We start from the raw sequence: 13493 nt of genomic DNA on the forward strand, positions 1-13493 counted from the left end.
ACTGATTGATCACAGTCACAATCTCTGTAGAGATATGGTACTGTATTCTTAAGTGTACTTTTAGTGCATCGTGTAAATCACACACAATTTATAGTTAAAAACAAATACAAAAATGCACTACCTGAGACATAAATGAGCAAATGTTTAATTTTATCCATCTACACTGTACAACTTTTTCCTGTTTGAATCAGTGTTTGTTATTACAATATTGCTATTTTCACGTTGAATGCACTGAAAAGAATTTTTCAGCACAATCTCAAATATTTGGGAGTCATTGGTATGACTTTCTCAAAATCTTTCATACCTGACCTATATACTGTTCAATACGGGTTTAGTTACTAGCCAATATCTTGTTTAATTCAAATTCAATGGAAAATGTAATGAGCACAACATCACATCATAATTGTTGGAAATACAATTGAATACCTTTGATCAAACCTACACCTATAAAAATAGCATAATACAATTCAAGAAATGATTACAACTAATTGAACTAATTTTGATTTGAAATTAAGAACTTATGAATCCTTCAAGTCTGAGAAAAAGAAATGGTTATATTTAAAAGTTTTTGTCCATAATTTACTATAATTCTGCTGTCCTTACCAAAATCCTTTATTTTCTTTACTTGATAAAAGTTATTGTTGAATTGCTTGACTATTTCACAAGTAAAGCACATAAATGTAAACCATCAGTAGTTAATAGACCAAAAGAGGGGGAAATCTTAATAATGATGCAAAACAATATGAAGGCCGATAGAGACAACTTTCCTTTTTTTATTGGAACATGACAGTTGTATTCTTGACAGGAACAAAGTAACACAATCCTGTCACATAAACAATGTACACATGACAGTATCTGTAAAAGCGTGTGTATGTGATGGATGGAATTGAGGTCAACTCTGGCAGTAAATCAATGAATCGATGCATAGCCTGCCAACACATTTTTTTTTTAAAGTTCTTGTGGGCACACACATGTTCCGACACTATTCATGAGTCACCCTCTCCAAGGCAATGTAGTAGCTGGTCTTGTCATCCAGACAGTGCCAACCGATTGGTCCGATCTCACAATCCGCACAAATGAGGTACTTAATCCTTCCCACATCGTTGGTGAAGCCCACATTCTCGAAGATGAACATGTCGTCCACTAACCAGTGGGCAGTCAGAGTGTCACCATCCACTGAGCCCTCTGTGGTGCTGCTGCTGCTGAGGCTGGTCTTTTTCCGCATGGATGGCAGGAACAGCTGGAGACAGCAAACACAGTCCAGGGGATACAGAAAAACACACAGGTTTTGGATTTAGTTGAAAAAGTTAATGTAGGTGGAAACTGACGTAAAGTAAGACCAAGATGGTTTTAACATTATAAAGTATGATTTTATTTATGTGGCTTTTTATTTTACCAAACAACAGAGTAACATCTTAAATTCACAATTTGCATCTGTTTTTATAAAACACATCTGTGCTTTATGCTTCCAATAAGACGTGGGGACTTGCTTTAGAATAACTAATAAACGTATACAATTATTGACCATTTACAACTTTTTAACACTAACCTAATAGCTTTATTCATTCAAATGTTATCTGTGCATGAATACTTCTGGAGAACACATAGCACTGCTTCATCCTTGTCTGGGGTGTCCTGTTTGTATGAAATTCAAAGAATGTGCGAGTCTATTCATACAGAAGGCCGTGTTCATACCTCCTTCTCTGCAAACACAGCCATGCCGGGACACAGCACCTTGGACCCGCAGCGTTGACACAGGACAGTTTTGATGTTTTTTCCGTCCTCTGAAACCAGGTCGGACCGATCCGCAGCCTGACTGCCGTCCATCACGAACCTGACAAACAACCAGTGTACCGAGACGTGTGTCACGGAAAAGCAAATGACCGGGGGGGTTGTTTCTCTCGTTAGAAGACTGCGCCGATCAGAGTCACAATACTCAGCTGTTACGGTTTGAATCACTGAACATACAAAGAAGAACAGGATCTCAGGGAAATTTGTAGTGCGGAAGTCTGCGGCAAGTAAACGTACACATTTTACGCCATGCACAGAATACACATCGTATTTACCAAAGAGTCATCGTGAGAAATAATTCAAGATTTTTTTTATTATTTATGATGAAGATGTCTTTATCTGTTTACGCCCCACCTCTTCCACTGATGCTCGTAATAACTCTGGAGCCGTCTAAAGCCAAAAAAACACATATCCGGGTTTGACATGGCCAGAGCTAACAGTTACACAACAAGCAAATAGTACGAATAATACATACCTGCGGGTTGAAATGAAGAAAACAGCAAATACTGCAGTAAAATCGTCAAGCTGACACTTTGTGAGGCTAGACTAGCATTGTAGCTGATATTTCAGCGTGCAGCTGGTAAACGCTTCCGTCCAACAGATTGCACTGACCATAGTTCCGCATTTCGACACCATATTATTATTTCAAATTATACTGGAAACTGCGCTTCCTAACGTGTTCTAAAAATAAAGAAATAAATTCACGGGGAGGATAGCAAGGCTGGTGGGCTGTAGTGGTTACTACTCTTACCCCACAGTGAGATTATAACGGGTTTGAGCCCAGACTTGCAGGCCTTTCTGAATAGGTTTGGACCTGTTACTCAATAAAAAATATTTGGAAATTTTTGGTTATTTTAAAATTTCTCATATAAAGACCCACAGCTCGGTCAAGCAGGTTGATAATTCTCAAAAGATCACTGCTAAAAAGAGTTGGGAGACCTGGATCAAAGCAGATTAGGAGAAAATTAATAAAGACAAAGTGGAGTAGATGGGCAAGAATACATTTTGCCATTGAATTGAAAATCAAGGTCCCAGTGTTGAGATGGAGAGAAGGGTTCAGAATCCAAGCTGCTTGAAGCCCATTGTGAAGTCATTCAGGATTCGATATCATCTACTCATGTTGGTACACTGTGTTTTATCAAATCTGTATTCAGCACAGTATCTAAAGGATTTGAGAGTATTTCATACATGTAGATTTCCTTTTTAAAACAAGACTTTTCACAATCAATAAATCTAAAACCCTCATATAATCGCTTTAGTGACAAAGGTCTTACTGAGCTTGATTGCCGAGCTAATTGCCCTGACTAGAACCCTGAAGAGAATTTATGAGTTGAGGGTTTGTTTAACTTTAATTTGAAAATGTTATTTCTCTGTTTATAAGGAAACACTGACATGTAGCCCAAGTAAAATATTTTTTGTAATCAAGTTATTTTTGGTTGCTTAAAACAAACAATGTGGCAGTGGATACCTGAGCAGAAGAAAATATATATTTCTGTTGTCTTTACAGTTGCTAGACTGCTGACTTGACTTTAGCAAATGTCATTTGTGAAAAATCTGCTTGGTCAGTGTCACGGTGCTGGAGGAAAGGTGGACGAGGCATTTGTACATGTGGAAAAAAATTTATTACAATAATTTTCCAAGATTACTATTAATAAATATTTAGGTTTACATTTCAGCGAAATGTATGATTTATCACTTTCTGCACAGGACATAACACAAAGTCAAGAATACACACATCATTTTAGTTCTCGTAATAAAGCTTGAATAAGTTCATCTAGAAAAAGGAGTCTTAAACAGCAGATCATACAACCTATCAATGGAACTTTAAATCCAATTGGATATAATATATATATGGCAAGGAAAACAAGAAAAGTCAACATCTGGAAAATCTTTGCGCTTCCTTGACTGTTAAGATAGGCCGTCGTATTTAAAAACATTTCCATTGGCCTAAGGCACAGGAATACTAAAAGTTTATATCAATCATACAATTTTTTAAACCTCCAACGGTAATTTAAAGTATCGAATTTCTTTAATAGTATTCGCTAAGGTGCATTGGATATTTACACCTCTCCTTTCATCTGAAGTCTAGCACTAAAGGAAAAAAAAAACCTAACTAACAAAAAAACTAAAAACAAAGAATTTCCTCCAATGCAGATCTGTACATTGTGCGTAGGCCGAGAACTGTCACTATAGAAACTAATTCTAGATGTTTTGATTGATAAATAATGGCTGGCTAGGTCTTATTCCACATGTTTAACAGCTCAGTCTAACCTGTATCAAGATGACATACTTTTCCATGAGCACCCACAGCTTTTATGTGCCATTCAATAATCTGTTTGGGACCTGAAGTAATGTGCCAAATGTAAAGAAACACCTATAGATTTCAGTATAAAATGCAAACAAACAGAAATACCCAGCACCTAAACCATAAAATAATGATTGTTACCCAGACACACTTGTATGTAACATATGCAGTACTGAAATGAATACATATATTTTATTGTTATATTTAGTGGGGACAGTTCAGATCAATAAACAAGCCAATAGTCTATTTTTAATCTGCAGTCCCCGAAGAGATCTCACAAAGTCAAATCAAACAAATGCAACAACTTTGGATTGTGGGATTCAAAAAGGTTCTTCAGGGTTCAACTTCTAGTTTATTGCCGAGTAGGTATTTGTGATGGTCCTCTGTGATTTTGCTGACAGATGAACAAGCACTAACAACACAGAATGTGTGGGAAAAAAAAGAGGTGACTTCTTTTCCCACCACATTTGTGTATGAACATCATCATAGAAGCGTGTCTATGTGTGTATGAGTCTACTACAAGTTCTCAAGCACCTGAATGGCCCTGGGATTGCTCTACATCAAATTCATGGCAGACTGTACATTCATTTTACCTGCATGGAGACTGGAGGCGGGAATGAGAACGCTTTACAGTATGTGCTCTCTGCTACAGCCCAACTAATACTCTTCTCACTCTTTGTGCAAAACAGTAACAGATAATGAGGGGTTTGGGGCACCAGTGAGCTTAAAAGAGGAGACTATGATTTCAGGAACACACACACGTTTGGTCAGAATCCCCTTTTTCCCTTAGCTGTAATATGATCATAGTAACAAGTAGTGTCTGTTCCCTCCATTGCACTATGGCTAGTTAATGCTACTTTACTGGAGCAAAAAAAAGCCAAAGAGGAAAGTCAACTAAAACCCAAACAAGAAGTTAGCAAATCAGAAGTACAGAAATAGCGAGAAGTGACTAAATTCGAATTCCAGCAGCATTTTGTGTGTGTGGTGTGTGTTTAATGGGCTATAAAAAAGTATAAGTCACAGTCAAGCTTCTCAGAGTAGAGAGTCATCTGTGCATCCTCCCTCAAGGCCATAGCGAAACTCCTGGAGGTTGGAAACTCCGTAGAAATGGATGAACGCTGCGGCCACGACCAGAACGTGAAAAATCTGATGAGAATGGAACTAAACAAAGAATGGAAGGAGAGAAAAAAAAAAAAAAAAAGTTAGTCATTGGATGCTACATTTATCTTTCAGTGTGAATTTAAAAAAATATCAATAATCAGTTGCATTATCTCTGTTTTATCTAGTAGTACTGTCAATAAACCTAGTGCTGTGAATATTGTTAAATCACAATAAACACTTACCCAGATGTCACACTTGCCAGGGAAATAGCGCTCAGGAATCCTGGCTGCATACAGACCGGCACCAGTGATGTACATGGCACCCATCAGGTAGAACCAGCCCATCTGTCCCACAGTAGTGGCCTTAACGAAGCCCTCCTCGATGGTGAAGTGCATGGTGGGAACAATGCCACTGAGTCCAAGACCCATGAAAACACCTACAAAAAGCATAAAGTTAAGGATCTTTTAATAGACAAACGAACAGTTTTTATCAAAACTATTTTCCGGTTTCAAACAGGACCCTACAATCATTCGTAACCACAACATGCCATCAGTGTTTCCTCGACATTTGGTGGTCTGCCACTCAGTAGGGAAATTACCGCCACAGTACAACTAGTGACAGATGTTTAATTAAAATGCAAATTCATCCCAAACTGAAACAAGAGCACAAATGGGGGAGTGTATGTACAAAAAAATTGGCATGTTGTCCTTAAGTGGTGCGTACCTGCTCTCGTAGGTCTGTGACGAGGCGTTGAAAACCGGTCCCACTGAGCCACTACGATTGCCGCAATGCCCAGGACACATACTATAGTGAGGTAGATAAGTCGAGGCTGAGGGGAACAGTAGAACGAGTAGTACAGCCAGGGCACGAAGGAGCCCATGATTAGGAGGGCAATGCCCGAGTAGTCAAGCCTGAGGAGAGAGGTGCAACAGAAACGTTTGGTTAATAGAAAAGACAATCTATTCTAATTCACACACTGTTCATTTATGATAAACTCCACCTGGATACAAAAACAGAATAAACGCTTTGCGGTTTGGGTGAGTGGCTGCGTAATAAATCATAATCAAGCCAAATGTTAAGTGACACTATAACGATCTTCCACAGTGATTGCATTTATTTTGCAGCCTCAACCATAGACCAGCTCATGTACGTCTGCCTGAATCCCATTCATCCACACTTACACAGAAGCGCAGAGCTTAAATGCAGAGTGCTGGCAGTGTACAGGAGAAATCTGGGGTTCACTTTTTTGCTGAAGGACATTTGGCATGTCGACCGGTGGAATCTGCAGCAAACCATCACCGCTGTGCATTACAGCAACTTGTTTTAGTCGTTTAATGATTATGTCAGCTATTGCACACCAAAGCAGAAAATCTATTGTTAATGAATTAGGAGATCATGTTTTGGTTGAGAGAAATTGTTGACCTTTCTATTCTTGAACTGCAAGTATCTATCAATAATGGCAATATATTGTTGGTGGTGGCTGGATCTGCATGCCGGAAAACATATGAAGACATTCAGTGTGTGGAGGTAAACATTTTCTATTGCATAAATGAACATTAAAAAAAAGACAGACAGTAGAAGGTTCTTACTTGGAGAACGTCCGAGAAACTTTCTCAGAGTGGCAGTAGACGGTATGAAAAAGCCAGGAGAAGCTGAGGCACAGCACCGCTCCCAGGAAGAACATCCCGAACACAACTTTCTCTTGCAACGGGGCCATAAAGTACATGTTGGGCCTCAGCATGGTTAACGTGCCCAGACAAATGAATAAGATCAACCCTGAGGAGAAATAAAACAACAAACAGACTCCGTTTATTTTCTCAGGCCACAGCTGCAGTTTTGACAGGCAAGAATGGGACAGGCACCAGAAATGTCCATAATATCTTCGTAAAACTATTTAACAAAATGGTTAATCAATTCATGCCGAAGACAGTTTTCATGGTCAACCTAAGAGGTGCGTCCAGATGTTTCCCGTCTCGGTGTGAATTCTGAAGATGCTTCCAAAACAGGCGCGGAAGGAGGGCATTGGGGGTCGGTGACCATGCAGGAGGTAATCGTTGTCCTTAAGCCACTCTGGCAGGACATGAAAAGGGATGACTCTCCAGCGCCCCTCCCAAACCTGAAAAACAGGAATAACTTTCACCCACAATGGCCTAAAATCACACTCCCAGCACGGCTCTGTAACTGAAAATCTGTGGGGTAAGGCCATCTCTAATACTGCTAAACAATGTTGGAAAGACATAACAAAAATGTTATAACACCAATTCTCTCGATCATAATTGTACTCATTTTTGATGTATACTTTCTCTTCATAAAAGCTACAGCTTTGTACTTCTTGTATAACATTTTACCTCTATCAATCAAACTTTATCTATACAGCACTTTTCATCCAGGTTAGTATATTTTAAATTGCTTCACAGGAAGACGGACTCCTCGCACAGCCTGGCCACTGCACTGTGCTCGCACCTTTTGAAATGTGTATTTGAGTATTATCTTTGAGTACTCTAAATGTACATATTTCATCTGAGTTTATTGTGTTTACAATTTCTCAAATCTATTAAATGCCTTTTTCTTCTTGCTGAAAGCTGAGACTTCCAATTGCAATTTTGTTGTGTATATAGAAACATGCATAATGACAATAAAAGGATTTTGATCCCGACCAATGGGCAAAAGACAGAAGAAGACAAGAATGGAACTCAAGGCATTAAAAAAATATACTAGAATTATTAAAAAGAGAGGAAGAATATAGGAATACAAACATTAAACAAGACAATTGAATAATATAAAAGAATAAAAGGACAAAGCAAGGTACACAAATATAAATGGAAAATACAAACTTAAGTACTGAGGAGGGAAAAACAGCTCAAAATAAGATACATTTATAATTCTATATTAAAATGATATTCCCCCCAAACAAAATTATTCATAAATTCATGCTTGATATCATTTGATTTATTTTAAACTACCTTCGTTTGGAGCTGTCAAAACACCGTATATTACCTTAGGTTTTATTGTACAATAAAAACGTCACATCTTTTTTAGAAAAATCTTTTTATTATGCGTTTGCTAATAACTCATAAATCAGTCACTGTTGATCGGAGACATTTGAGGGACAAACTACAAACCTGATGTTCAGGTGACAAAACCTGATGTTCAGTTTCAAAAAAATAAAACCCACATGACACATTCAAACAGGATCCCTCACATTCAAACCACAGAAATGTACGAGAGCCGGGAGACGCCCATCAGTTCAACACCTTGTTCGGTTTGAGCTCAGGTAAAATGGCTTGCAGCAATATTTGTGCTGCTTTGACACAATCATTTTGTGCGAACCAGTGCACTGTCACTGAACGGCTTTTCTGGTTGGCCACGGTTTTAGGATTTTAGAACCAACTTTTAATAACAATAATGGATTTTATGAGAATGATTAGAGGAGAATCTACAGTTGAGAGACAAGATATTGAATTTATGATTAAAATATTCCCAAATTGATCATGGTGCTAAAGAACGGCTTCCGACAGCGGGTCTCACCTTCACTCCAAGTAAGAGTATTAATATAAAAACAGGAGTGTTAAATCTGGATTTATGGGGGTTTAAAGTGTGAGGCAGGCTTTCATTGGGAGGCACTAAAGAGTGCACAACATTAAAAAAAAAAGTGTTGGAGTTTCCTTTTCCTTGTCGGACTGATTTGTATTAAATCATGATAAAAAACTAAATAAGTGCATGATGAATATTAATGGTTTTATCAAAACACCCATTTTTAGACCTAAACTGATTGAAACACTCAGTGTGACAGATGTGAGATGGATCGTCCCATCATTTGAATACTGTCATTCTAATCTGAATAAGCACTTTGGATAGTAAAACGGGCTGATACTGGGTCTATGATTTTAGTCAAGATAGACATTTGCCTAGACTTAATATTATGTATTAGCGGTTTATAGTTTTAAAGAAAAAAAAATCTTCATGTACAAATGTCCACCTCATTCTTTTGAAGCAGTGTTTTTTCTCCGTTATCTACACGACGTTTGCAAATAGCAAATCCATAAGTGTTGTTTACTGTTCTGAAAAAGCCTGTATTACCTTGTGTACAAACTCTTCCATCTTCTCCATTGCGTGGTGAGCCTGAAGAGGTAAGGTCAACACCTCTCCCACCTCATCATCCTCATCTTCCTCATCGGCAAGCATTGCGGCTCCCTTAAATTGAGCACAACAGGAGAGTGAATTTACTGAGAAAACAACCTCTTTTTGAACAACAAAAATCTCTGCGCTTGCAGAACGGAGAGGTCAGATCTCCCCATCAGCCGGAAAAACCTCAAAATCCAGGGACTGAAAGCAGAAACTATCAAGAAACTTTGAGTGTTTTTGTCTGAAACGATGCTACCTCTGAATGGACGCCTTTAGATGCTCCCTGCCGCACCCCTCCCTCCTCCAGCAGCGGCCCAAGCTCCATCAGCTCAACATCTGGGACATGGCAGTCCTCAGAGATCCGGCAGTCTGCATCACTGGCAGACCCGTTTCGGCCTGACATAAGGAGACTGCCTGATGACCCACTCACTGTCTCTGTGTGCTGCTTCAGATGGTACACTTCAATTTTCTCCTGAGGAAACAGAGTAATAATCAGCTTTTCTACAGAGCATATCGATGCACTTTCTCACTGTTGACAAAGAATCTTTTTGTTAATCTGGCCGACAGGGAACACATTCAGAGGAATACACAGACACAGAGAGCTCAAGCAAATAAAAACCTTCTGTTAAACTACACATGATTATACATGTCATTAAATACAAGAAAGTCATGAAAAGAAATAATATTTTAAACGGCTTATGAGTACAGAAGCATGGCAAAACAATACAAATAGCAATTTTTGGAATGAATTGCCAGGTGCTCTTTACATAACTTCAAAAATGTTTGTGCACAGCATGAAGTTTTAGTTGATGGGACAGAAAACTGCTTCCTTGAACTGAAGTTTCTTTTCAGACAACGTAAACAACTTACAAAGGACAGCTGCAGACTTTTTGCTTAATCTAAAAAGGTGCTAAATGTGTGCAGTCAGGTTGAGCTTTGCTACAATGGCAGGTTGTCACCTGAAACCTGGTGCTGAAACAGGATCCATCATAAGTAATTGAAAGGTCTAGATGTTTCAACTGGTGGCCCATGGGCCATTTTCTTCGTCACACACGAGTCAATTTCCAAAAAGTATTAAGAATATAATGGCATCAGGATGGTCATTTTAAGCACATTTGAATCAATGAAATTTCTGCAAAAACCTCCAAAACAAAACAAAGAAAAACAACCTAATTTAGGTATTTAAAAATATTCTTTATTATCCAATGCATGCATATCAACTAAAATTAGACACATACAATTAATCCTTTTCATTGAATTAGTCGGCACAATTCTCATACATCCTTGTCAGATGAGTTTGCTCACAGTTTGGCCTTTTGGCCCTCACTAAATCCAAAGTTGCTCATCCTCTCCCTATAGTTTTTCTTTTTCTTTCTCTAGCCTATAAATCCTCACAAAAATAAACAAAAACACTGCTCTTAATTAGAGATATTTGGGAAGAAAATTGGAATTATAATGCAATGCAGACAAACTTCTGTGTGTTTTTGGTACGAATGTACTTACACATTTGTAAATGATTCATTATCTAGTATCTACTATACATCTTATTTGTGAATATTCTTTTGCTCAGGATCAATCATCACAGTTTTAGCACGTTTATTTGACACAAATTTCAGCTGTTCACTAATGAGATGTTGCAATGTAAATGTTTTCTGTGTGGACTTACATCTGTTAAATCTATTCTGTAATCTGAGCACCTTAGAGGCTCTCCAACATAGTTTCACTCTCCACAGAAATAAATGTATCAATGCTTTGATTGCCCTCATTTGCAGCTCTAAAGCTGTGGGTGCATCACTGGCAGGAGGCTGCTCTATAAACAGAGCGGGTTTTAGGAACAATCATTGATGAATACAATAACACATCAGCAACAGTGTTGAAAGAATGTAAGAAAGACTCTTATGTATAATCTGTCGAGCAAAATGACATGGAAAGGTTGATATATACCGTACCAATTTCAGTCTTTCATGTTGTGTTTGATAGACACTGTTTGTATCATTTGAGACATAGATGGGATATAAATCATCAGAATGTGATTTCAATTAGATTTATAATGGGTGCTGGGACAAGGTCATGGCTGTCCTGTTTGTTTTGAAAAGCACTGCAGTATAGTTCAAGTCTGAAACCTAAAATGCATCATTACTATGTAATAAGACAAAGACAGTTTTTTTCCACCACGTTTAAGAGCTCTGATATCGCTTGCAGTTACATTGAACTAATTCAAGATATGAGCAATATTTATGATGGGAATTAGCCAAAAGAATTGTTAAGGTATCTGGAAATTTGCATTACTAAATGAAATTATCAACGAGCAGTGGCAGTCACATCTGGGTTTTTTCTAAATTTGTAATTAATAAATGTTAGTTGTTCCTTGCCTGTAAAGGGGGGGGGGGGGGGGGGGGTGTTATATAGAAATATTTGGATTAAAATATAAAATTGAGAAAAGATTATTATCATGACTGAGTAATAATACTCCTTACAGTGGAACTATATAAAATGAACACGTTGCTATGACAGATGTAGAGAACAATGCATAAGAGGGCCATGCAGTGGTGGCAATATAGAACATAGCAGGGCAATACAAATTAATAATAGGAATTTGTGGTCTACTGATTTGTTACTGGAGCTGAATATTTATCTGACTGTCGCTATAAAATGGCAGGAGATTAATCCTTTGAAATCTCCGTTTCCTGGATCAAACAGTGACAACCAGAGAACAAAAGAAAACTTACACACATCTGTGTCACGGGCATAGAAATGATCAATCGGCACTCACGGTTGCGTAAAACAGAAGCTTTAAGGCGGAATAATGATTTATGTTGCAGATCCGAGGCTGACAGCGAGAATGAATCCTTTAAACAAGTTGCAGTCAGACGGATGTTGACGGCGGGTTAGCTCCGCGTCAGACGGAACACGGAGTACAAAAGGTAAACAAGCGCATCCAATACAACGCTTCACCTCGACCCAGCACGGTAGCTCGGCTCGAAACGCTTCACAGAAAGCAGATGTGAACCCAAATCAATCGATCAGCGCTGGAGCTGAGAGATCAGCCGCTGTCGGGTGACTCCCATTAATCAGGTTGCTAACGTTACCTTGTAGCTAGTAGCGCTGCTAAGCTGTCGCTGAGCAGGAGGCACTTTGTCTCTTTCACTTGCTGGCAGCGACGCTAAAGTCTTCACGATACGATACAAGGCACGGGAAACCGTGCTAACGTCTGCGACGACAGCTCAATGAAACGGACAAAAGTTACCTGGCGAGGTGTCGTCCGAACCAGGAAGGTGAATTATTTATCAATGTACGAAACGCAAGTCTCCCCGGAAGTCCAGCACTCTACCGGAAACTAAAAGTGGAGATGTTTTTCTTTCAAAACAAAGGCTCAAAAACAGAAAAAGCGAAATACTCCTTTGTTTACTGCCATCCTCCACACAGAGTACTCTCAAGGCGAAGAACGACTCTGGTCATTGTAATGCCATCTTTATATCAGAATGTATATAGGGAACAGTGGTGTAGTAGTTAGAGTTGGGGTCCTTATGTATGGAGTTTTTTTATGTTCTCCCTGTGGATGGGTTTCTCTGGTCCAAAACATGAATTTGAGGTTTTCTTATGACTTGTAAATTGAGTATCTGTTTGTCCTCTGATGGACTGGTGACCTAACTTAATTCGGTTTAGCTCAGCTGGGGTTAGTTTTGACACATTGTGACCCTCAGTTGGATAAAGCAGTAAATAATATCGTTAATGACCTGTGGGATAAAAAACGCAATGGCTCTGGTTCACATGAGTCACACTGTGACATGTTTTAGGTGGTGTGCAATGTGTTACACAGTGGAGCAGTAGTTAGTGCACCTGCCTTACAGCAAGGTCATAGGTTCTAATACCATGTGTGGAGTTTGTATGTTCTCCCTGTGTGTTTCTTCCAGTTCCTTATTTGGCTTATTGCATCCTCATTCTGTTAATATTCTTCATAATCTATAAGTTCTAGTGTCTTGAAAACATTTTTTCTGTGATTTCTCAATGTTCACAAATGTGTAAAAATTTTTAATTCAGGTTCCTCATAAAATTATATGAACGGAAAACATTGAGATGGTACCTGCACATCGAGCTAAGAAGAAACTAGATGAAAAAGGCTGCTTCTTTCAACCTGTAGCAAACACCTCAACCAAGCATCAATCCACGA

General features: G+C 38.6%; 2 protein-coding genes across 7 annotated transcripts; both read right to left on the bottom strand.

Moving 5' to 3' along the window:
- Positions 1 to 744: 744 nt before the first annotated feature.
- rabif (RAB interacting factor) lies at positions 745 to 2400 on the bottom strand. 5 transcript variants are annotated; one of them, XM_080462065.1, is made up of 4 exons: positions 2267 to 2390; positions 2146 to 2181; positions 1696 to 1834; positions 745 to 1240 (listed from the first exon to the last, which is right to left on the bottom strand). In XM_080462065.1, exons 3-4 carry the CDS (start codon positions 1825 to 1827, stop codon positions 983 to 985), a joined length of 390 nt encoding a protein of 129 aa, XP_080318191.1. In that variant the 5' UTR covers positions 1828 to 1834; positions 2146 to 2181; positions 2267 to 2390; the 3' UTR covers positions 745 to 982. The 5 variants fall into 5 exon arrangements, with proteins under 5 accessions (XP_080318191.1, XP_080318190.1, XP_080318188.1 ...); XM_080462064.1 differs by having other exon boundaries at positions 1696 to 1958; positions 2067 to 2181; XM_080462062.1 differs by having other exon boundaries at positions 2067 to 2181; positions 2267 to 2370.
- Positions 2401 to 3395: 995 nt separating this feature from the next.
- Positions 3396 to 12658, bottom strand: adipor1a (adiponectin receptor 1a). Of its 2 annotated transcripts, none has more exons than XM_080462229.1 (8): positions 12570 to 12658; positions 9579 to 9794; positions 9278 to 9391; positions 7142 to 7313; positions 6787 to 6973; positions 5921 to 6108; positions 5440 to 5633; positions 3396 to 5257 (listed from the first exon to the last, which is right to left on the bottom strand). In XM_080462229.1, the coding sequence occupies exons 2-8, from the start codon at positions 9723 to 9725 to the stop codon at positions 5129 to 5131; spliced, it is 1131 nt and encodes a 376-aa protein (XP_080318355.1). In that variant the 5' UTR covers positions 9726 to 9794; positions 12570 to 12658; the 3' UTR covers positions 3396 to 5128. The 2 variants fall into 2 exon arrangements, with proteins under 2 accessions (XP_080318355.1, XP_080318356.1); XM_080462230.1 differs by having other exon boundaries at positions 12412 to 12635.
- Positions 12659 to 13493: the final 835 nt, after the last annotated feature.

Source organism: Lipophrys pholis (genome assembly GCF_963383615.2).
Source record: "Lipophrys pholis genome assembly, chromosome: 4".
Taxonomy (NCBI): Eukaryota; Metazoa; Chordata; class Actinopteri; order Blenniiformes; family Blenniidae; genus Lipophrys; species Lipophrys pholis.